Source organism: Gallinula chloropus (assembly GCF_964237585.1).
Source record: "Gallinula chloropus genome assembly, chromosome: 5".
In the NCBI taxonomy this organism is placed as follows: domain Eukaryota; kingdom Metazoa; phylum Chordata; class Aves; order Gruiformes; family Rallidae; genus Gallinula; species Gallinula chloropus.
Window position 1 is genome coordinate 69,115,492 of NC_140090.1, and position 21,039 is coordinate 69,136,530.

A 21,039-nucleotide genomic window follows, 5' to 3' on the forward strand; every position below is an offset into this window, starting at 1 on the left:
TTGATATAACTTTCAAAATATCTCTTCTTCCTCTGATTCCAAGCTTTCTGCTTAAAACACAGGAGCTGTGCAGTCACCATGCTGTAATCAGACATTAAGAATGCTAAACATCAAGATTTCTTTCACCTGTACACTCACATTTCTACAATCCAAATGCAAAAAATGAAGGTCCTGGTCTCGCAGTACATTCACACACCTCTGTACAAGTTGTGATAAACTTTAATACTTTAAGGCATTTATTTTGCTACTAAATTCTTTTGGACTAGAATCTAGGATGGTTCTTTCATGACAATTAGCTGCTCATAGTCCTATTCACACCAATAGTAATAGGTTTATATCATTTTGCCATGGAAGTTGCCACTACTTTTAAACATTCAAATGTTTCTAGATACTTCCTTCCATTTCTAAGAGTAATCTACAGGAGTCTTTCAATACGGTGGAATTTTGTTTTAAGTGCACACAGTGAACATAATAGATGACGTGTTATTTCTGCTGTGACAAGCATGTAAACACTTCAGGCCAATGAGGCTGTCTTAGTTTCTACTGTGATATACACAGACACCCTTCCTGAACTCCCATTTATGATCAGAGTTCACAGAAAACATTATCCTTCTTCATAAGGGATAAAGAAGAGGCATCTGTAATAGTATCTACTAGCATTATGAAAAATCTGAAGTTAGAGGAGTTTCTGCCACTTCACTAATCATGACCTTCACTAGAAAAGGTCACCATTAAATGGGGAGTATGCAGAATATTCCTCACATGTCCTTGCTTGCTTCCCTCCTACTCCACCCTCCCCATTTGTTTTGAAGACGTGCTCAGACTCCACAGCCAATGAAGCTTGCTGGCAATGGAGGCAAGAGCAGGATTAGAGTTTTACAGAACAATTTTAGAAGTTAAATATTCTAATTTTGTATCTGCACTGTATTGTAGTATGTATTTTCATGACAATGAGCACAAAATTATGATCTAACACAGTGACCCATGGTGATGTAATCACTGAGCAAAACTGTAAGACAGTACTAAGATCAAGCACAAGTAATTAAAAGGACCATTGAACTGTCACAGAGGCAAAAGAGTACAAATTGACTTTATAACTCTTTTCCTCTTTTCAGCAGGCAATTTTCTTTCACAAACAGCATAGTACTTAGCTTGCAAGAGTGAACAGATTCTTGACAAATCCTGAAGGCTTTACAAGTACTCCAAACACAACATTTCAATGAAGATATAAAATAGCTGTAGCAAAGTAACTGTCATTTTGATTAGTGACTACTAATGATAGAAATTAAACAGCAAAATTGGTACAGGTTGGCAGACAATGATCAGTCAGAAAAAAAATTATGAAGACTACCAGTGTGTCTTCCACACTTAATTTACACTAAACATCACACACACAAAAATATGGATTAAATGTAAATGATATTAGAGTTGGTTTGGTTTATTTTTTTACTCTTACCATACTGAAAGAACAAATTCTGGGATTGAAGAGTAACTGGCTAGATATGGGCCTGTGAAACTAAATGCAAGCAAGGTGTAGTCCAGCTGAGCGTTACCTGAAATGTAAAAATAAATAACTTGGTCTTTAACTGCCCCAGATAGAGTACTCTTCTCAGTTCCTTTCTATCCACTTTAACTCTATAAAGACATTCTTCAGACCTCTGATTCCTTTGCTTCACGCCAGATTTTTTTTATTTGATTTTAAAGATGTACAACTGCTTAGAATTTTAATTATTTTTTTCAACAATACCTTGAATTTGTAAAGTATTTTCCCCCAAGTATCCTTTGCAGTCATAATTTCATTCATGTACATTAAACAAGCAACCAGTATGATCCTTACTCCAATGGCAAGGAAACAGAAACATGGATAGGTTAAGGAACTTAACTAAGGAGAGAAATGTTATAAGGCAGGCAAAAATATACATTAGACTACAAAGTTTAACTGCAAGAACCCTCATTCCTCTCATGTCAGATTTCTCAGTGTGGGTTTTAGCAGTCTGCTTGGGAGCCTGCTGCAGTAGGATTTTTTTGGTTTTTTGCTATTCTGACCATATTATTCTAAAATCAATTCCATTTTATTCCATTTATTTTCCCTTTAAAACAGCTCCATTCCTCCCTGGCTTCACACTAACTAAAAGTATTGCATTGGAAAACACCTTCCACTGCTTCCCATGTCATGAGACAGTATCCTGTCACACTTATTCAAGTCTAAGCAAAAAACAAACAGTAAGTTAAGAAACTGCATGATTTACGTAGTGTTTCAATGCAATGGTGACTGGGAGGGTTACATCATCATTACCTTTTAATTCTGTCAGTTTACTCAGTTCTGGAAAGGTGTAGATGTAGATGAGGGGATTCAGCTTCCGGTCTGCAAAGGCCAGGACCTGCCTATTCCCGTTCGCTGCCAAAGCTCCCACCTGGCCAGTCGGACACTCCAGCACCGTCGTCTTCTTCGTTTCAATGTCCAGGAAGAGGATGTAATTGCCACAGGGGTAGCAGACAGTTTGATTGTTGATAAAGCCGAAGTTTTTGCTTGAGAATCCCTGAACCCAGCTTAAGAAAGAGCAACTGGATGTTAAAACATCGAAGAGACACATTTCTCAAGCCACTGTGAAGAATGGAATGTTGTAGCCTAAATGACACTGAATCGATGCTTGGGATGTTAGACATCCTCATACCAATGTTGCAAAATCACACTAACTTCCAGACCTAGTGTTTTGAATCACCAGTTCAGAGTTTCAAAAAACATAGGGTCTATCTTACCCTGATAGAGCACAAAGGACTGTTGTAAGAACATGGACAGATGTTTATATTTCTTTCTGTTTTCACTAAAAATAAAGTTAGCCAGTTCACAGGCCCTCTTTTTGTACTCATATCACAATAAGAGCATACCTGTATTCTGAAAGAATTACACAGATACAACCTGTACCAGGGAGCCAACAGTGTTTGCTTAACCTTTTTATAGTTCATTTCATCCCCGTAAAATAAAAAATACAAAGGCATGGCTTGCATTTATATGAATCTAGCTAGGAAGACTGCTACACTTTACAGATACCAGGACTTCAGCATGTTAAAACTTTGGAATGTAAACAGGATGTTTTGCATAAGGACTGAAATAAATTAAAAAGAAGAGTCAGCTCCTGAATTTACAGTGTATCAACAAATTCAGATTTGTCTGCAGATGTTTTTACCTTTTAGAAAGTGTGTAGATAAACATCAGAGTCCTCTTATCAAAGGGCTTTGCATTTACCACTGAGTGAAGATGTCTGGCTGAGCCACAGCTTAGCCTGCTAGTACCATGACAGAAGTTTCAGCAGTGTAATGCATATCCTCTGTATACAATACTGGTGTTAGAACCTTCTCTTCTAATTCCTATTCAGATTTTTCCCATCTCTACTCTTCTTCCAAATAAGAGCATTGGACTGGAAGAGATCTTTGTCCTCTGCAATTGCAAGCTGCATTTTCATTGTCCTTTCATGACCGTAAGTCAGTCAAGATCAGCTTAGCTGCTGATCCTCTGTGCTCTTACTAGAAGACTGTACTACAGACTCAGCACTCTCATGGTTAGTAACATTTTAAAATGACTAGTCTTAAGTATGTAAAACCAGCAATAACATCTCATTACTTTTTCTAAGTAGTTTCTGCTCTTGCCCTCTTTCGCTACACACCAGAGGAGTAAGTGTAGCCATAACCAATTGGGAACACACTGACCACATGCTCACAGAGATGAACTGAGTACCATGGCAATAAAAATGAGGCATTTCGGGTGAGAAATGTCTTTCCAAATCTTTTAGGCAGGAACTAGAAGCATGATGTGCCATGGCACAGACTTTTATGAACATGCTCACAGGACTAGCTCTATAATTTTCTCCAACACTAGATCTGAATTAGTGGAAATTAAGTATTTTGAACTTCTGTTCACAGAGGTAAAATGAAGTCTAGAAAATATGTATGCAGGGATAAATTAATGGGAATACAGTGCAACTTATCATCCTTATACAGCCAGTGAAGGTTTAAGGGGATAAGGATTCAGGCTGTTATCTAATGTCAGCTATGACTGGTGCAGTATACACCAAGTCAGGTAATTAGCCATGGCTCACCCACATTTTCCATGCTGTGTCTGTCTCAAGTTCTGTATAAACATCATGTTAGAAGTATTTCAATCATAAACTTTGCCAGCTGGTGAAATGTAGATGGAGAAAAGTAATTTGTGTTGCTTGGAAATTTCCCTAGAGCATTATGCCACTGAAAAATGCTAGTTCATACAAAACAGATTGTACAAAACCACGACCTTTGTCAACGTTCTGTTTTCTGAAGACACAAAACACAGCATTCCAATTTCCTACCACAAAATATTTTTGTCACTTTCTTCTAAAACTGATAGGTACAGTACTACTGCTTGCATTAATTTATAAGGAAGGCAAACTTTAAACTTTTGTATTTAATGGAAAATTTGCTTTGCTTCATATTCAAAAGGGGTTAAATTCTTTATATTTTGCATAATATTTTAATTACAACATGGCATTTTCACTACGCAGAAGACCTGGGCCACAGCTCTTCCAAGTTACACCTGTTTGCATAAGGGACCTCCTCTGAATAGCAACAACATGCTTCAGATAGCATCTTCTATACTGTACAAGGATCAGAATGGTTATGGCTGAAGCCTGTTTCTACTATTGCTGGAACAAATAATTTTCTTTCCACTAAAGAGTGCTCCACTTATAATTATGGATCTATTTTCCAAACATTGATGAAACAGCTGGAATACTTACAATGGACAGGGACCACATCTGTCTCATGACTGAAAAAAAAAAAACCCTAAACATCCTAGATTGCTGTGAGTCTCAACCAAGGTGGGGCAGGAATGTGTTCATTTACAGCTCCTATTTGTTCAGAACCAAAAAACAAGATGGATTGCCAAGAAGTGTTTTTCTATGTATAGCATGGGTAACGCTTGTGAGAAAGGGAAGTCTGAAAGACTGTGACATGCAGGTTAAGATGCTGAGAGAGAAAGGCAAGACTGAGGACATAGAACACCAGGAAAATTAAGAGCCATGGCAGGAGATGATGACAGTGGAGTTTAGAAGGTACAGAACAGCCAGGGAAAATCTAGAGGCTGAAGTAGTCTGGGTAAACGAGAAGAGAGATGGGCCCATGAACAGAACAACACGGGCTCACAAAGCTAGCTTGAGAATACAAGCATGCCCAAAAGGTTCATCAGGATTGGGTGCTGCCAGAACCACTACATAGGAAAAAAACCCCTCTTGCCAACTCATCAAGCTAGCAAGGGTTACTTACTCCCTGCTTCAGAGCAAGGGCAGAGAATCTAAGTTTCATCCAAACCTACCACAGGTTCAGTCCCCGCTACAGGCTGCAGTGCAAGTGCTTCTTTCCCTCTTCTCTTACAACTACCCACTGCTGTGACACAGACCCTTCCTTCCCTGCTAAACCTGCCCTTTTCACAGGCAGCAGCGGAGAGCTGACCCAGGATGAGAGGAGCTGGGCCCTGGGCACCTCACCAGAGCCGAGGGCCTCAGGACTGTGTAGAGGCCCAAAGGGCGAGGGCTGTTCCGCACGGCCCCCACCTCACTTCCAGCGCAGCCTCCTCAACCGAAGGGCAGTAACCACCCCTCGGCGCCCCAGCGCGAAGCTTCTCGCTGGCGGGGCCCGCGCCCCGGACCCCCCCAGCCTCCTCCATCGGCCCCGCGCTACCTCCAGCCCGTTTACATCAGTCTCTTAGGAACAAGAAGGGCTCTTGGCACTACACCTCCCGCCGGGCTTAAAGCAGACAGCTGATTGGCCTGTGCCCCTGCGCCAACCAACCAATGAGCACGGGCGGGTATTTAAAGGGCCAGCGGCCATAGGAAAAAAGAGCATGTGGGGGTTCTTCGCTGGGGGGGGGGGGGGGGGGGGGAGGGGAGCGGTGAGCGCACGGTGCCGAGCCCAGCCCAGCCCAGCCCAGCCCTCCCCTCAGAGCGCCCAGCTGGCCTCATACATGCACCCGCCTCTGGCTAACGGGGTAATTCCCCCTGTGAATCACTGATAGCTGCGGCCTTTACCTGGGTCATTGTAACTGTCACACCTATAAAGCAGGTAACTTTATCAGGCATGGAAGTGAGGTCAGCCTCAGAGAAGCAAACGTGAGTTGCTTCCCTTAGCCATCCCTTCCTGCATGCTTGCTGCTCCTGTTCCAGCAGCGTTTGGCCTTTCATGTAGTGAAATAGCTGTGCCTGTTCTTCCATTGCATCTCTCATTAAGGTACTGTACTGAGGGTAGTTTTTGTCAGAATGTGTAAGGCAGCACTACTGGAGCTTCAGAGAGAGCTGAGAAGTTGACCCCCGAAGTGAAGTACAGCTATGATATCTATATACTTAGGGCTTTTATCATAGTAAACAATGACAAGAACCTCCAACTTTTAAAAGCAGAATTAGCAATATCTCCTTTTCCCTTTACTAGGGGATAAATTATTTGTAGCTTCTCACTTATGTTATTTTGTTACTGCTTATCTGTACAATGGCAGTCTGGTTTTCTGGTACTGCCATGTACGCACAGCACCATGGAGCAGCAATGGAGAGTGGCACTCCTGTGCTGGGGCTGCAGCACAAGTCTGTACCTTGCCACTTGTCTCCACAGGTGCTCTGTTTGCCACACAAAACAAAGATGGGTTGGGGAAACAAGTTTATTTTTCTGTGGTGTCTTTGATGGGCTACTGTAGCATGCAGTTCTTGTGATGTTGCTTTGGGCTCCTATATGCCTGGCTCTCTGCTGTGAATTAGCAGACTGCCTGTGTCCTTAATTACTAAATTAATTTTTCTCATTTTTCATGACCCAAAACCTTTCCTGAGGGTAGGCATTTGGAGGAATGAGAAATATGTCCTGTAGCACAGCTAGGTAGGAGAAATTATTTTATTGGCAAAGGGTATCTTGTATACATCTGCTGTTTGCCTAGGGCATGGCAGGCTTGTGCAACAAATTACCACTCCCTTTCATTGCTGAGCTGCTTATTGCACAATCAAACAGCAATGACTTAACAAAATCATATTGTCCTATTCAAATGGATAATGGTGTTAGACTTATGGTCACTTTACTAGTGACCCTCTGTGTGTCTGTCTGCAGGAGAAATCACCACAGAAAATGCTAGTCTTTGTGATGTGATGGCCCAACTCCAGTGACAAAACCAAACCAAAAGTCACTGTTTTTTCGCCAAACAGGCGAAACTTCCCCATTGTGCAAGTCCACTGGGGAGACTGGGGAAGGTCCATCTGATCTCTCAGCCATGAGGGTTTGCCGCAGACATGGCCATTGCCAGAAACTCCAGGACTGTCCTTCCCTTCAGCACTGGTGCCGTTTCCTAGTTTTGATGTGAAGGCTGGCTGGAAGCCACAGGAAGGGAGCATGTTACTTCTGGGACACAGATCAACTTGGACACATATGAAATGCGTTAAAAGGAAAGCTCCTCCACTTCCATTATTATACTCCAAGAAGACACTGATACAAGGAAGGCCCCAGTGCACTCAAGCTAAGAGGAAGCAAAAGGGATGGAGACGACTTGAGTCCAGAATGCAGTTCTCTCTTACCTATGTATGTACTGATGCTCCCACAGGCCATGTTTGCAGAAGCAAGCATGAATGCTGTGATTGCAAGGTAGTAACTAAATTAAATCTAAATGTTGGCTGTGCCCCCTTTATCTGTTAGGCTATCTGTTGTCTCCTCTTGGGTTCTTCTCATGAAGCTGAATAACTGCAGGAGAGAGAAGCCGTCTCTGTTACCCTCAAGGTGGGGTTGGATCTCATTTTGAAAGGCAACAGGTGATGCAGTGCTGCTCTAGTAGAAGGCCTGGCTCAGAAAGCCTTGTCCAGAGAGGAGGCAGTGAGGGAAGAAGAGGGAGGCCTGGTGCCTCACCAGCTGATGGGGCACCCCTTGGAAAAAAAACGGGCCTGTAGGGTGGAGTTTTGCCACAGGTTTCACTTTAAGTGGGAGTGCCAGCTGGGGGGTGTCTGTATGCTGCGGTTATAACGAATACAGCATTAAGAGCAGCTTAATAGTGCCAGTGAGTGAGTGGCCCAGCATGCCCGGTCAGGGGCTTGGATCAACTCAAGGAGGGACCACCAGGGAGCGCGACATTCCGCCCGCCCAAACACCAACTTCCCTCTCTCCGTGAATGCCAACTACGTGAGGCAGGGCGCCGACAGCCCGCCCCACGTGTCCCAACACCGATCCGGCTCCCCGAGCCCTCGGCGGAGAACCAGTAGCTCCCGCCCACCTCACGGCCGCCCCGGCGGGCGGGGCCTGTGTCGAGGGGCGGTGCGTTGCGGCCCGGCACAGCACAAAACAACACAAGGCGGTGCGGACCGGCACGGCACAGCGCGGAGATGTCGGGTGATCACTCTCGCAGCCTGGGCAAGGGTGAGTGCCGGCCGGGGGAGCGGGCGGGCTGCTGTGTCGCCTGAGCTGGGGCTGCGCGGCCCGTGGAGCAGGCGGCTCGCGCGGGGCGAGTAACGGCTGTAACGGTCGGGACGGTTCTCTCTTCTCTCCTCAGGCAGCGCGGCCCCGGGGCCTGTCCCCGAGGGGGTGATCCGGCTCTACAGCATGCGGTTCTGCCCCTTCGCACAGCGGACGCGCCTCGTTCTCCGCGCCAAGGGCATCAGGTGAGGCCTTCCCGGCGGGCCGGTGCGGCGCGGTGCGCGGCTCCCCGCCGGCGCCCGGTTCCGCTGCCCGTCGTGACCTTCCGCTGCTACACCCCGCGCTGCTGTGGCGGCTCGCTCGAGTAAGGGGCGGTTCAAGCTGCACTTCTTGCCTGCGCCTCCTAAGTGGCTCTTAATTAAGCATCCCGGAATGGAAAGGGGGTTCTGTGGGTAACTTTGCTCTAAAGCTTGAACTTGTTAGGACTTTTCTAGAGGGGGGTGTCATGCTGAACCCAGAAATAAGCAGGCTGTGTAGAAAATCAGTTATGTGGCGGCCCGAAGTAAACCTGTAGGGAAAGCTCCCGAGTTGACTTTAACTTTCTCTCCTTGCCTGTCATCCTGAATGCTTGCAGTAATAAGCTTTCAGTGTGTTCTGGGTAAATGTGAGTAGAGCCTTAACGTCTGTGGTTTGGGTTTGGTGTAAGCTGCACAGAAAATTCTGCAGGATCCATGTATCTTGTGTTTCAGTTATATCTCCCCCAAAGCAAAACGCAATAGCGAGGGGCCTTTTAAAAAGAGGGAAAAGTACTGTATTCCTGTCTCTTCTTAGTCCTCTGTTTTAGTAAGTTAAAGGAACTTAGTACTTGTGTTTATTTCTTTTTCAAGATAGCCTTGTCCTTTCAGTGTTTTTAAATGGCAACTAATTAAATGGGGGTTTCCCTCAATTTACAGCTTCAAAGTAACAAGGTATTCCACCTGCTGATTCTTACTGACTCTCAGACCAGGGCACACTGCCAATAGTTCTTCTGGTAGCAAGATAAGAGTTGGGCTAGTTTGTTTTTTTAAGTCTTTTTTTTTCAAAGAGTAGATGTCCTAAAATGCCCAGGTCAGTTTAATTTTCTTTCACGTCTTTGGACTGTTTTGGGTTTATTTTTTTTTTGGAGCTGGGAGGCTGTTATAGTGACTTTTGGGGAGTGTTTATTGCTACCTAAACATGGTAGTTACCTCCTGGTAACCTTTTGGTTGTTTTGAGGGTTCACCTGTTTAGCAGACTTACGGGCTTACTAGGCATTTTCTGGGGTTACATATAGTACAGCATATAAAATGCATTGTTAATATAACATAAGCATATTGCCCGTGTGTCTTAATCTGTTTTGCGTTTATCCTACACACCCGTTCTGTGTGAGGCCATAGGTGAGGAAGATAAGTAGGTAGGATGCTCTTCTGATTTGCTCTTTGGTGTAAGATCAGATCGAAGTTCAACTGCATTTCTTAATTGGAGTGTGGCTTATTTGCAATTGAGTTCTGCTTTCTTAGAATGTCACTGGACCTGCATGTGATAAACGTGCTGTGTTCTGGGTTTGACCTTTGTTTTTAGTTTCCTCCCTGGTGCGATTGCAGACTGTTCATGTGACTTTTTATTTAACAAACAACTCGTTGTAAGTCAGTGTTGGTGTTCTCCAGCAAAGGGAAGTGTGCTCAGCAGTATTTTTATATGTCAAATGGTTAGTCCAGCAAAGGGCTACAGGGAATACAATGGAGTCCAGGGGAAAGAGAGGATTCAGCCTCTCAAGTACTTTAACTGTTGGGGTGTAATGACTGCATTTCACCATGGTATAGAGTGGGCTGTAGCTGAATTGAACCTGTTTGTGTCTCATTTAGCCATGAAGTAATCAACATCAATCTGAAGAATAAACCTGACTGGTTCTTTGAGAAGAACCCCTTTGGGTTAGTTCCTGTTCTGGAGACCAGCAAGGGCCAGCTCATCTATGAGTCCCCTATCACTTGTGAATATCTGGATGAAGCATTTCCAGGGAAGAAGCTGATGCCTTCGGACCCGTATGAGCGAGCTGTTCAGAAGATGCTTCTGGAACACTTCTCAAAGGTACTGTGTGATCAGGGTGGGCTTGTGTTTCTTACTTTACCATAGCACCAAAACCTGAAGCTCTGTTGCCAATGCTACTTTTGTCCCTTCCAGTAGGTCTTGTGTCTGGGAAAAGCATTTAAATAAATGCTCCATTATAAAGCATTACTTGGGGGCTCTGTGCTTCTGGATTGGAATCATAGAATATATGGAGTTAGAGAGCTCGCCTTTGGGTACACCAGCCAGGTTGCCTCTAGTGTTCCCTTGGAGGAAGCCATGTGAAGGTACAGATGCAGAAAGACAGCCACGCTAGTGGCAGAGTGGGAATTTTGAGTATCCTGTAATAGAGGAAAGGCCAATAGACCAAACTAGCTGAATGTTTGAGACCTTGGCAGTGAAAATTGCAGTATTTTAATGTGATCTTTCTCGGAAAAGTATTGTATGAATGTGGAATGTGAAGAGTGGCTGACTAAGAGAGACTGCAACTGTGGGCCAGAGATGGCAGGTGGCTGTAGACATGATATATGTAAGGAGACTGGGTTTGGCTCTTGGTAGGGATTGGAAGTAGGCTAACTGGAAGTAACCTTTCTGTACCCTGAACATAGTAATACAAGCACATGCTTTGAAGAGTCTAGGAAATGAAAGAAGTCAGTTTAGATATGAAGAAGCAGTGGAAAATGCGGGGATGTGGATGAAGGGAGATAGAGGGGAGGATATAAATTTACAACAGAACAGGCCTTTTTGGCTGAATGGGGAACTTTCTGGTTCTGTATGCTAATTTCTCTAGCAATTACTGAGGTAGAAAATGCAGGGGTTTGTAGAAACCTGTGTATCCTGGGCTGTGTATCTCTTTAAGCACATTAAATGTTTATAATTTAAAGTACATTTGGATTTCAGAAATGTATAGCTAGGAAAGAGTACCACTGCATCATGCTGCTCTTTTTGCTCCTGTATAATTCATTGGTATCGGAATTAATTATTCCTTTAAGCCTTTACTTGCTTTTACTAAAGTATAAAGTAATTCTACTAATGGACATTATAAACTCTGAAGTTAAATCTTTAAGGTATAACTTGCATTTACTATCTTAACATTTAACTTAAAGTTTTAAGCTGACTTGCTTGTATTATTGTCATATTATTGTAACTTTATTTCTTCCTTTGTATAGATAACACCCATAGTTTTCAAATATTCTGTGGCAATCAGAGATGGACAGGATGTCACAGCACTGAAAGCAGAGATTACTGAAAAGCTTGGCAAATTTGAAGAGGTAAGAGTATTTCAGGATAATGAGCAGGTTTCCAGTCTCCCCCCCCTTTTTTTTTTTCTTTTGAGCTTTGGCCTATGGAGCTAGATTCCTTCTTGTTCAGCCTGTAGTTACAGTAGTGTATGGTCTTAATTTACTCTCCCTGGCCTAGGATGCACAACAGCACCATTAGAGTAAGTTTCAAGAAGCTGAACTAAACTTCTTTTGTATGATGGAGGCTGTGTGGTCTTACAAAGATTTTTGAGTTCTACCTGACTGCTGTTGACATGAACATCTTTGTTCTGCTTTAAATGTAAGGCCTTCCAGTGTCTTCTAAGAACGGGGGCTGAAGAGTCTGTGCTACTGAAAAACACCTATGCTGATCTCTGCTGAAATCAGTAGAGATACCCTGGTGATGAAATATTTTTTTCATTCAAGAGCTTACCTTTGTGGGGGAAAGCAGAATGTAATCTGTCCCTTGCAGAAATCAAACCCTGGGCCATGTTCTGCCCATGGTGGTGTAATGCAACTTCAGCAGAGCTTCAGGAAATACCAGGTTGTTCTAATGCTGTATTAGCAATTTCACAGTCTGTGTTGGTGGTGGCTCTTGGCTAGCCTGAGCAGCTTGTTGGACTTGCCTTTATTATGAACCCATTTCTTCTGCTTGTCTGCCCTGATCAAGAAGTGCTCCCCCAGGGTGTTTCTCTGCTGCTGCAAAGCTACCAATAGCTTTCTAGTGTTCTCTGAATTTTCCTACAAGTTTTGTGCATTCTGCTTCCCCGGCCTCCTGAGTTACCAAAACAATTCTGTTTTCAGGGTAGTCTTGTCTGTCTGATCAGGCTGATGAAATGAGTTCTTGGGAGTAGCCATGTGTGTTGTACTTCTCTGAAGTACAGATCCATTAAGGAAGAATTAACCTTCCTGCTTTTTTTTTTATTGCTCTGAAATGTTTGCTGCTCCTTCAGTGTCTGTTTTACTATAATCTGGAGGAATTTGCAGCATCAGCTGAAGGTCAGCTGAGGATGGGAGGAAACGACTGCACTATGCAAATTTCAGTCAGCCTATTGCAAGAGAGATTCTAGAAGGGAAGTGTTTGGAAACATTTCTGTGCTTAGGTTGCTGCTGCCCGAAAGAGGGAGCTGTGCTCCTGTCTCTGGGACTCTGCAGCTGACCGGCTGTCTCTGCCAGACACCCGGTCACTCAAACAGCTTGATGCTTCCTGAAGGGCTGCTATAAAATTTCTACTAGATCATGGTGATTAGGGGACAGGGAGTAAATGCCATAGGAATGTAGTGCTGTGGGTCCAAAAAGGCAAATATTTGTAAAATCTCTCTCATTTCACCTTTAAAATGCCAAAGTACCTGATAGCAGAGGGACTAGTTTTATGAAAGAAGAGACCAAGCTCTAGAGGCTGAACTTGGATGGCCATGGCATTTGAAATGTGTTAGAAATAAAAATGTAAGAGAGCATGCTGCATTCTCTGTGGCCCTGCTTTCTGTGCTGAGCTCCTTCTATATGTGGATGTTCCACTTCCTGTTCACTTTACATCTAGAACTGGACTTGATTCCAGGTGCAATGTTAGAAATGTTTTCTTGATACCACTTGGTCTCAAGTGCTGTCAGAAAAGAGTCCCTGCTGGAAAATGTTCTTGTTTACCAGGGTGTGGCCTTACTGTGCAAGAAGTGCTTCTGTATTTTTTTGTCTGTGCCATTAATGCTTTTTCACAGGTAAAAACTGAACTGACAGATTGAGAGCTCAGTTCTTTTCTGTTTGTGCACAAGCTGCAGCTTGCTAGTGATTCATATTTTGTGACAGTCTTTGAATCACTGGAGAAGAGCTGGACTGACAGTGTATGAAATAGTTAAACTTGATACTACAGCTGCTTTGCTCATGGGCTTTGACTCCCCAGATATTGCATACACACGATAAATGTGCTATATCTCTTTTATTTGTGGTCTTATCCCTTCAGTGTGCCCGTGTTCCACTGTGGCTTTTTGTTACTGTACTGATGTGTTGTAACTTCCCATCTGAAGGTGATTGTCATCTCTCACCCCTCTCAGATTCTGTCCAAACGCAGCACTGTGTTTTATGGTGGGGACTCAATCTCCATGCTTGACTACATGATCTGGCCATGGTTTGAACGTCTGGAACCACTTCAGCTGAAGGAGTGAGTACCTTGCATAGCCTCTACTGTATGTAGAAGTGGCTCAGCATAAACATTCTTTGCATACACTCTGCAGCAATGGGCAACTCCTGGGGACTGCTGATGGAAGCTTGTGGTGGTGCAGTTTGGGGAAGCATTTTCTCAAGAGATGGATTGTTCAGGGTACCTTCTGTAAACAAGCTTGCTTTTGCTAGGTCTGATTGTCAACCAAGTAATTATGACAGATCTGGAAGAATCAATCAAAATCCAGGAGTTTTTCTCTACCCCTAGCATAATAGATGAAAATAGACTTTATTTGAAGGGGATGGTGGTATTGAAGCCTAGGTTCAAAATTTTTGGTCCAAAACCTCAGCCTTGAAATGTAGTCTATGTTGACAAAGGAAATTGATTCTTGTTTGGAGGTGGGTAAACTGTATCCTACCTTGCTGTAACACAGATCTTGTTCCTGTTGTAATGGCATTTTGTCTTGGTCTGTTACATCCTTAAACAGTTCTGGTTATGTTGATATTGGGGAAATGGTAATGAAGTAAAACTAGTTTACAGATGGCTTAAAACAGGACTGAAGAGTCAACTTACATGAGGAAGTGAGTGATATAAGTAGAAGATGAGTATAGAACACATGGTTTCACACTGGTGCCTGAACTATTCTTGAGGAACAAGAAAAATTCAGGGAATCTTTACACACTGTAAAATGAGAGCTTTACTGATGGGCTGCTGACCTACTTTGTCTCCTGTGTGGCCCTTGATGAGAAGTGGCAGTACCATAAGCAATATAGGAGCATAGGTGTAGAGTCATTAAGGTTTTGGAATGACTGAGGATCTGAGTCATTACTGTAGGCTAAGAAAAGATGCTTTCTGGGTAAGGGTTAGGAGTTACCTGGAGAAGTTACTGCATAAACTAAACCTGAGATTTGGAAATTGTAATGCAAAGTACTCAGGTCAGTCTACTAGAAAAGAATGCAGGTAACAATTTACACTGTTTAGCTTTCAGTTTGCTACACAATGTGGTTTTTCTCAAATGTGTCTGAGTGGGTTTGGGGATTGAGTCTGTTAGCTGAATCCTTGGTTTTCTCAATGGACTGTGTCTGTTTTGTGCTGCAGGCTTGCAGGGTAATATAAACTGCTTGGCTTGTCTCGTTATGCAAGAGAGGAGTGGTTCATGAGTTGTGGACTCAACCACTGCACGCAGCATTTGCTTCAAAAATCGCTGTTAAAGCATTCCAGAGGGAGGCAGTGATACACAAGCCTCTGCCCTCTATTCAGAGCAGAGGATAAATAAGAGCTGTGTCTCTTGCAGCAGTAATAATGTAAGCAAAAACATGCTGATATCTTGCACAGTAAATGAGTATTTGTCGTTTTGCTCAGCTCTGCAGAGTGCACAAGCTCTGTAAGAACTCTTTCACTTTCCAAATGCTGGTCTCTCTTCTGTGATCTTGTATGCACTTCCGTCACCTGCTCTGGGCTGAACATTATACTGGGAGGGAGAAAGCAAAACAGGCAGATAAATAGAGCTGCTCAAGCTGTTTTGCTTCCTTGATGCCCTCTCTGTTTCCCACTTGCATTACTCAGTCTCTTTCCTTTTTCTGTAGCTGTCTGAGTCATGCCCCAAAGCTCCAACGCTGGATGGAGGCCATGAAGGAGGACCCTGCTGTCAAGGCTACAATGACTGACCCACAGATGTTCAAAGATTACCTCCAGCTCTATTTGAAGAACAGCCCTGAAGCATGTGATTATGGGCTCTGAGGTGCCAGTAGGCACATGCTTGCTGAAGTGTCAGTGCTTCTTTTCAGTGTGAGCTGTGGGGTTCTAGCGTAATTTGGTGTGGGTTCTTCTATGGTTGCATTTCATAATGGGGAATAAACTTGTGCTGAAAAGGCTGAGAACTCCGTGAACTCCCCTCCTTCCTGTCAGGAGGAAGATAGGCTGGCTTCAGGCAGGAGATGGAAAGTCATTGCTGGCCATGTTTATTGTGTGGAGGAAAATGTTGGCTTTCATCAGAGGTGATGTTCTATTATCTCTGACCTCTTTGCAGGCATTACTGGGAGGACAGTCCCTGAACTGACCCTGTTACTTGATTTAAAAATTGTAATACTGGTGTCTTGAAAATAAATAAGAATTCAACAATGTTGTCCTGAAACAGTTTTTCCTTCCTCTTTGCAGGCAGCTATTAGTCACTGGACTGACTTCCAGAGAGGAGCCAGGCACTGAAAAGTCTAAAACAGATAGTGTGGTCTCTGGAGTTAAGATCAGTTACCTAGTGCAAACTGTCCTCCTCTTTAGACAGCACTACTGCCAAACCACTGAACCTCCAACCCTACCCTCTTATGCTGGCTGAAGTCATGTTTGCAGGGACCATCTAATAATGGTTTCCAGTTTGGGCTAGACATGCTAAGGGAATGTGTGGTTATAATCCCCTGCCCTTCTAAAATAGGGTCATAATCTCAATTATCCTAAAGGCTGGAGTCAGGAGTAAAGCTAATGGAAACCATGTACTGAGCAGAAGGATGTTTAGGGTTTTTGTTCTCCAGAACTCAAAACATTGCTATATATTCCAAAATGTAGATGAAATCGGAGAACTGAAGTAAAAGTTCAGTCAGAGCATAATGTACTGGTGATGTCTTGCTGCTGGTGAAGGAATGCATATGTTCTGTTCCAGCAGGTAAATGACAGGATCAGAGCTTTGCAGTTGAACATGTTTTGAAGCTCTCTTATATGCTAACATAGATTGGGAGCAAGAATATTTGAATCACAATTAGTCACAGGAAATACTTTTTTTCTGGTTTTATTGCATTTTTTTTTCCCCTGTCCCTCTAGAGGATTAAAAGAATTATAACCCATTCTGATGTTGCTTAGCTGTCTGTTTTCATCAGTCAGGCCACTAGTGACCCAAACTAGCCAAAACTCCAGGGAATAAGCATGCAGAAAGAAGTATGGCAAAGCAGGATGGACAGGGCAGTGGCTCCCCTGGTGCTGAGGGAGTTCTCACTAGCTAAAGGCCACTGTTGCTATCTGTCTCCCATTGCAATGAAGTCAGGTAACATAGCAGAAGGTAGTGCTTCATGGCTTTCCTGGCAATTGAGGCACTGAGTTTCCTGGAGGCAAACTGGACTTACTTTTTTTTGCCTTTCAGTGTGTTCTATCCTAGCACAATATAGAGGTGTGTGCAATTCCAAGAAGGAAAGCAGATATGAAAGTTACATTTGATAAGGAAAAAATTAGCAGGAGATGGGTCTGGCAGCTTGAGACTATTGGAGGTGATTGTTTATATTTTCACCAGATTTAATTCAAATTATGCAGGTTTTTCCCCCTCCTGATAATCTTTGTGGCTTTTAAACACATCTGGCACTACTTACAGGAATATTGATTACTGTTTGTTCCAGAAAGTTTATACTCCTTAAAACAATTTCCTGGTCCAGATCTGATGCTGTACATTGTTCATAAATTGTTGTTGGACAACCAATGCAAATCTGAGGTGTCTTCTCAGAACATGGATCTAAGCTGTTTTGTTAGATGAAAGCAGGGGATGAGCTTGATGAAAGTACTGTTCCTGAAATGGTGTTGGTGGGATCTCAGTGGCAAACTTCCAGGGATTAACTGCGAAGAACACTTCGGTTTTATTAGCTGAGCTGCTTTGTGTAGCACTTGTTAAAGCTGTTAGTATAGTGGGCTCTAAGTTGGCTTCCATAAACACATGAGGAATATGCTGCAGTTTGCTCCAGTCTATTCTTGGATGCTAGTGGGAGATGAGATGTTGGGAGTTAATAATGGTTTAAGAGCAGAGGCTGTCATCCAAAAACTGAACTGACTAGGCCCAGACTGTGGTAACTTGAAGACTGTGTTGTCGTAACAGAAAGATGTGTGCTCTCCCCATCTTTATTTAGTGGCTGTAGTATACTATTATAAATATGCTACTTCAGCAAAAAAAAGTAAAATTAAATATTCTGCCGTATAATTTACTATTAAATATCAGTGTTCTAAATCCCCAGGCAGACAGCTGGGGTCCTGAACTCATTACAGCACACCGAGAAATGCAGGCCTCAGGCAAAGTGTTTGTAATGTGGTAATGAATATGCAATGCTTTGGCCTGGTCTTCAAAGGAAAGAAAAGTTAAATGGAATGGACTGTCTCTCCTTTCACAGTGGATGGCTATGAAGGATAGTTTCAAGACACCAAGAGGAAAAAGTGTAGCTTCAGTTTTGGTCAATGGAGAAAAAAGGTGGAGGTCAAAAATGAAAGAATCAAGTAGATAAACAGCTGTGTCCTTTGGTCAGAGCTCTCCTTAAAAATCTCTGTGGATCAGATTGTACAACAAGTACTGTATTCACTTTCTACTCCATGTTTTGGTAGTGCTTTTGCTTTCGAAAACAGTGTTGGTTTTTGTTCCCTGTTATTGTGCCACCGAGTATACCTTCTTTCAGCCCAAGTTTAAAAAACAGTGTCCAGCAAAAAAAGTTTTGTAAAAGTAGTTTTTGATGGGTAGATACTTCAGTTTAGCAGAGCACTGGTTTATGTTCTGTCCTGCATTTGTAGCATGTCCCTATATTTTTATGGATGCCCTTGAGCTGATTGTTGGTACCGTAATGCAAGATGTGATCCGGCCTCCTGTTCCTCATTATCATTTTAGGATCCCTTTTATTAAAGTGAAGAGCAAGGTAGAAGGGAGCCAAGGTGGAGGGAGAGATGGGGATCCCAGGTTATTGGATCTTAGAAGATTTGCTGAGCTTTGGGTAAGTTGACTGGGAAGTTGGTTGAATGGGACTGTGACTATTCCCTTGGGAAATTATTGACAAGAGTTTGTGCAGGGAGGTGTTAGAAAGGTCTGTGGTTCTTGTGCTGGAAGTGGTAGTAACTGGAGATACTGTTTTGAAAAGTCTCAAATGTTACATGTTAAGGACACCAGGAACATTTGTGTGAACTCCATACAGATGCCTGTGGCTTTGTTCCTTTTCTAATCAATTAAAAAGGGAGAGAAAAGGAAATCTTGGCTTCTTGCTCTGTTTCACTTAATCTCAGTTTCTTGCTATACTTCATTTAACAGCTGTCCTGCTCATCAGAGGTGCTTGGCTGTGTTGAGTGCACATGCTAGGCATGTGTTGTTGGCACAGTGTTACAGCTCCTGGGCCTGCTCTCCACATTTTTCCACTGTCAGGGCATCTGTAATATTCCCCTGCATTATCAAGGCTTGAGAAATGACTGTTTCTTATCCTCTCTCCTTCCTCTGCTAGTAGCCCAATATTCTACCACGCTTACCTTTGGACATTGATTTCATGTGGGCATGACTGACAAAAATGCAGTCTCCTTACAGTCATGAGATTGGATTTTCACTAAATCATTGCTGGTTTTGGCAAGATGGAAGTAATCTTTTCTTTCTGGCCCAAAGCCAACAGGGATGGCTGTTGCTGATGTATCTGAGCAAATTAGTCATTCCATATGAAGATATTACAATTTTTCCCTCCTAAAACACTTTGAATTTCTAAAAACAGAATTTAAAAACTTGTCAGTAAGATGCTGCTGTGTCTGGGGTGGGGTGTGACAGCTGTTTAGCAGTGTGTAGTAACTGCATCTGAGTCCAGGAGGAGGTCAGAATGCAACTTGTATTAAGGGACCAATGTACCCAGCTCATTCTGTGCCATTCATAGCCATGTCCTGATGTGCAGGAGGCAGACTGAGAGTTACAGGATGTGCCGTAGGTTTGCAGGTTAGAATCACCACTCTTGGCAAAGCTGATGGAAAAAGCCATCTCTCAAGGGAGGAGGCAAAAGCTATCAGCTTCAGACCATCTGAAAGAATCAATGAGGAGCAAGAGTGAGATGGTATGCCATAATACTGTCCTTTCTGCAGTTCTCTGCATACCTTCCCATTTGCCCAAAGGATGCTCTTGTGCCTTTCTTCCTGTCACTCAAACCATCCTCAGAAGGGAGCTGTCAACAAGAATGCACTCAGGGCCAATCCACAAGTCAGTGTGGCTGGTGTTCTTCCCTCTATGTATCCCACAGCTCTTTGCCCTGCTTGTTTAGGTTTGGAGCAGACTGTCTCCTCTTACTCATAATAACTAAGACATGGTGATTAATCAGCTGTTTCTCCTTGTGGGAAGACAGCTCTGATTGATTGAACCTATGCCTTCAAACCCACCTGCTTGGTGTCTCTCAGTTACTTTTCCTGTGCTTTATGTAGCTTGACTGTGTTGTGCTGGTGTATCTCTGCTTTGGGTCAAACTTCTCACCTCCAAGCTATGCCAGGCATGGCTCTGAACAGGGAGCATCAGTATGAGGACATTGGTAGGAACCTGCCTTGGTTTTCTCTAGCTTTGCATGCAGGAGCTTCATAATACTGACATGATGTGGGAACCCTGAAGGTTGAAGTGAATTGGCAGGAATATTGTGCTGAGACTGCAGAACGCCTCAGTCCCATGGGAACGCCTGTGTGACGGAGGCCAGGCAGAGTCACTACGCATTGCTTGTGCTTACAGGCACAAGAACCATCCAGGGCTGCCCTGCCCTGCCTGGTGCAAGCTGGCATGGGTGAGACCTGGAACATATTAGCAAGCAAAGTAGTATCTCCCTGTGGGTTTGGGAATTCCCTCTGTGCTGTTTTGATTCCCAGCAGAGAGCTAGAGAGCAAGACTGAAGGTTATGAGCAATATAATGAATTTCTGCCTTGATGCACCAGGGGAGGTGAAGTGACTGATGAGTCAGGCTGTGAACAATGCATTTTACTGTTCCCAGTTCTGCCTAGCTCTGCCTGCAGAGCCTGTGTTGTGCTGTTGGATTCTGAATGCTACACTGTCTGCAGAAAGGTGCCTAATTGGATTTCCAATGACATTATAAGTGTTGTGGCACTTCTGAAAAGCAGCACAATACAGGCAGAAATTTAATCTTGGTTCCTTACACATGATTAAGTCTTTGCTGAATTGAGACTGCTAATGGCTGTGGGTCTGTTGGTAGAATTGGAGATTGTTTCACACCTAAAATCAACTCCTTTTCCTGCAGAGCACCCAAGATGCTTTTAAAGTTTTAAAGAACTTTATTAGGGTTTTAATCTTTATTCTTGTGAACAATTTTTAAAACAGTGCCTCAGAGAGAGATATATTTAAATGTTTTACCTCGGCACCTTTGGCACTTGCACCTCAAAGATCAATAATGGCAA

General features: G+C 43.3%; 2 protein-coding genes across 2 annotated transcripts in view; one reads left to right on the forward strand and one right to left on the reverse strand.

Annotated features, from left to right (window-relative positions):
* CFAP43 (cilia and flagella associated protein 43) overlaps window positions 1-5,695 on the reverse strand; it is a gene marked incomplete at both ends in the record, with an annotated part of 46,930 nt that extends 41,235 nt beyond the window's left edge. Inside the window, 3 exons of the mRNA XM_084264640.1 lie at window positions 1,457-1,553; window positions 2,297-2,550; window positions 5,583-5,695. Of these exons, the coding sequence (XP_084120766.1) occupies window positions 1,457-1,553; window positions 2,297-2,550; window positions 5,583-5,695 (464 nt within the window). The remainder of the gene's footprint in view (window positions 1-1,456; window positions 1,554-2,296; window positions 2,551-5,582) is intronic.
* A 2,597-nt stretch (window positions 5,696-8,292) lies between these two features.
* LOC311192267 (glutathione S-transferase omega-1-like) lies at window positions 8,293-16,011 on the forward strand. Its single transcript, XM_084264707.1, has 6 exons — window positions 8,293-8,403; window positions 8,537-8,645; window positions 10,284-10,506; window positions 11,652-11,753; window positions 13,790-13,896; window positions 15,483-16,011. The coding sequence occupies exons 1-6, from the start codon at window positions 8,370-8,372 to the stop codon at window positions 15,634-15,636; spliced, it is 729 nt and encodes a 242-aa protein (XP_084120833.1). The 5' UTR covers window positions 8,293-8,369; the 3' UTR covers window positions 15,637-16,011.
* The last annotated feature ends 5,028 nt before the right edge of the window (window positions 16,012-21,039 follow it).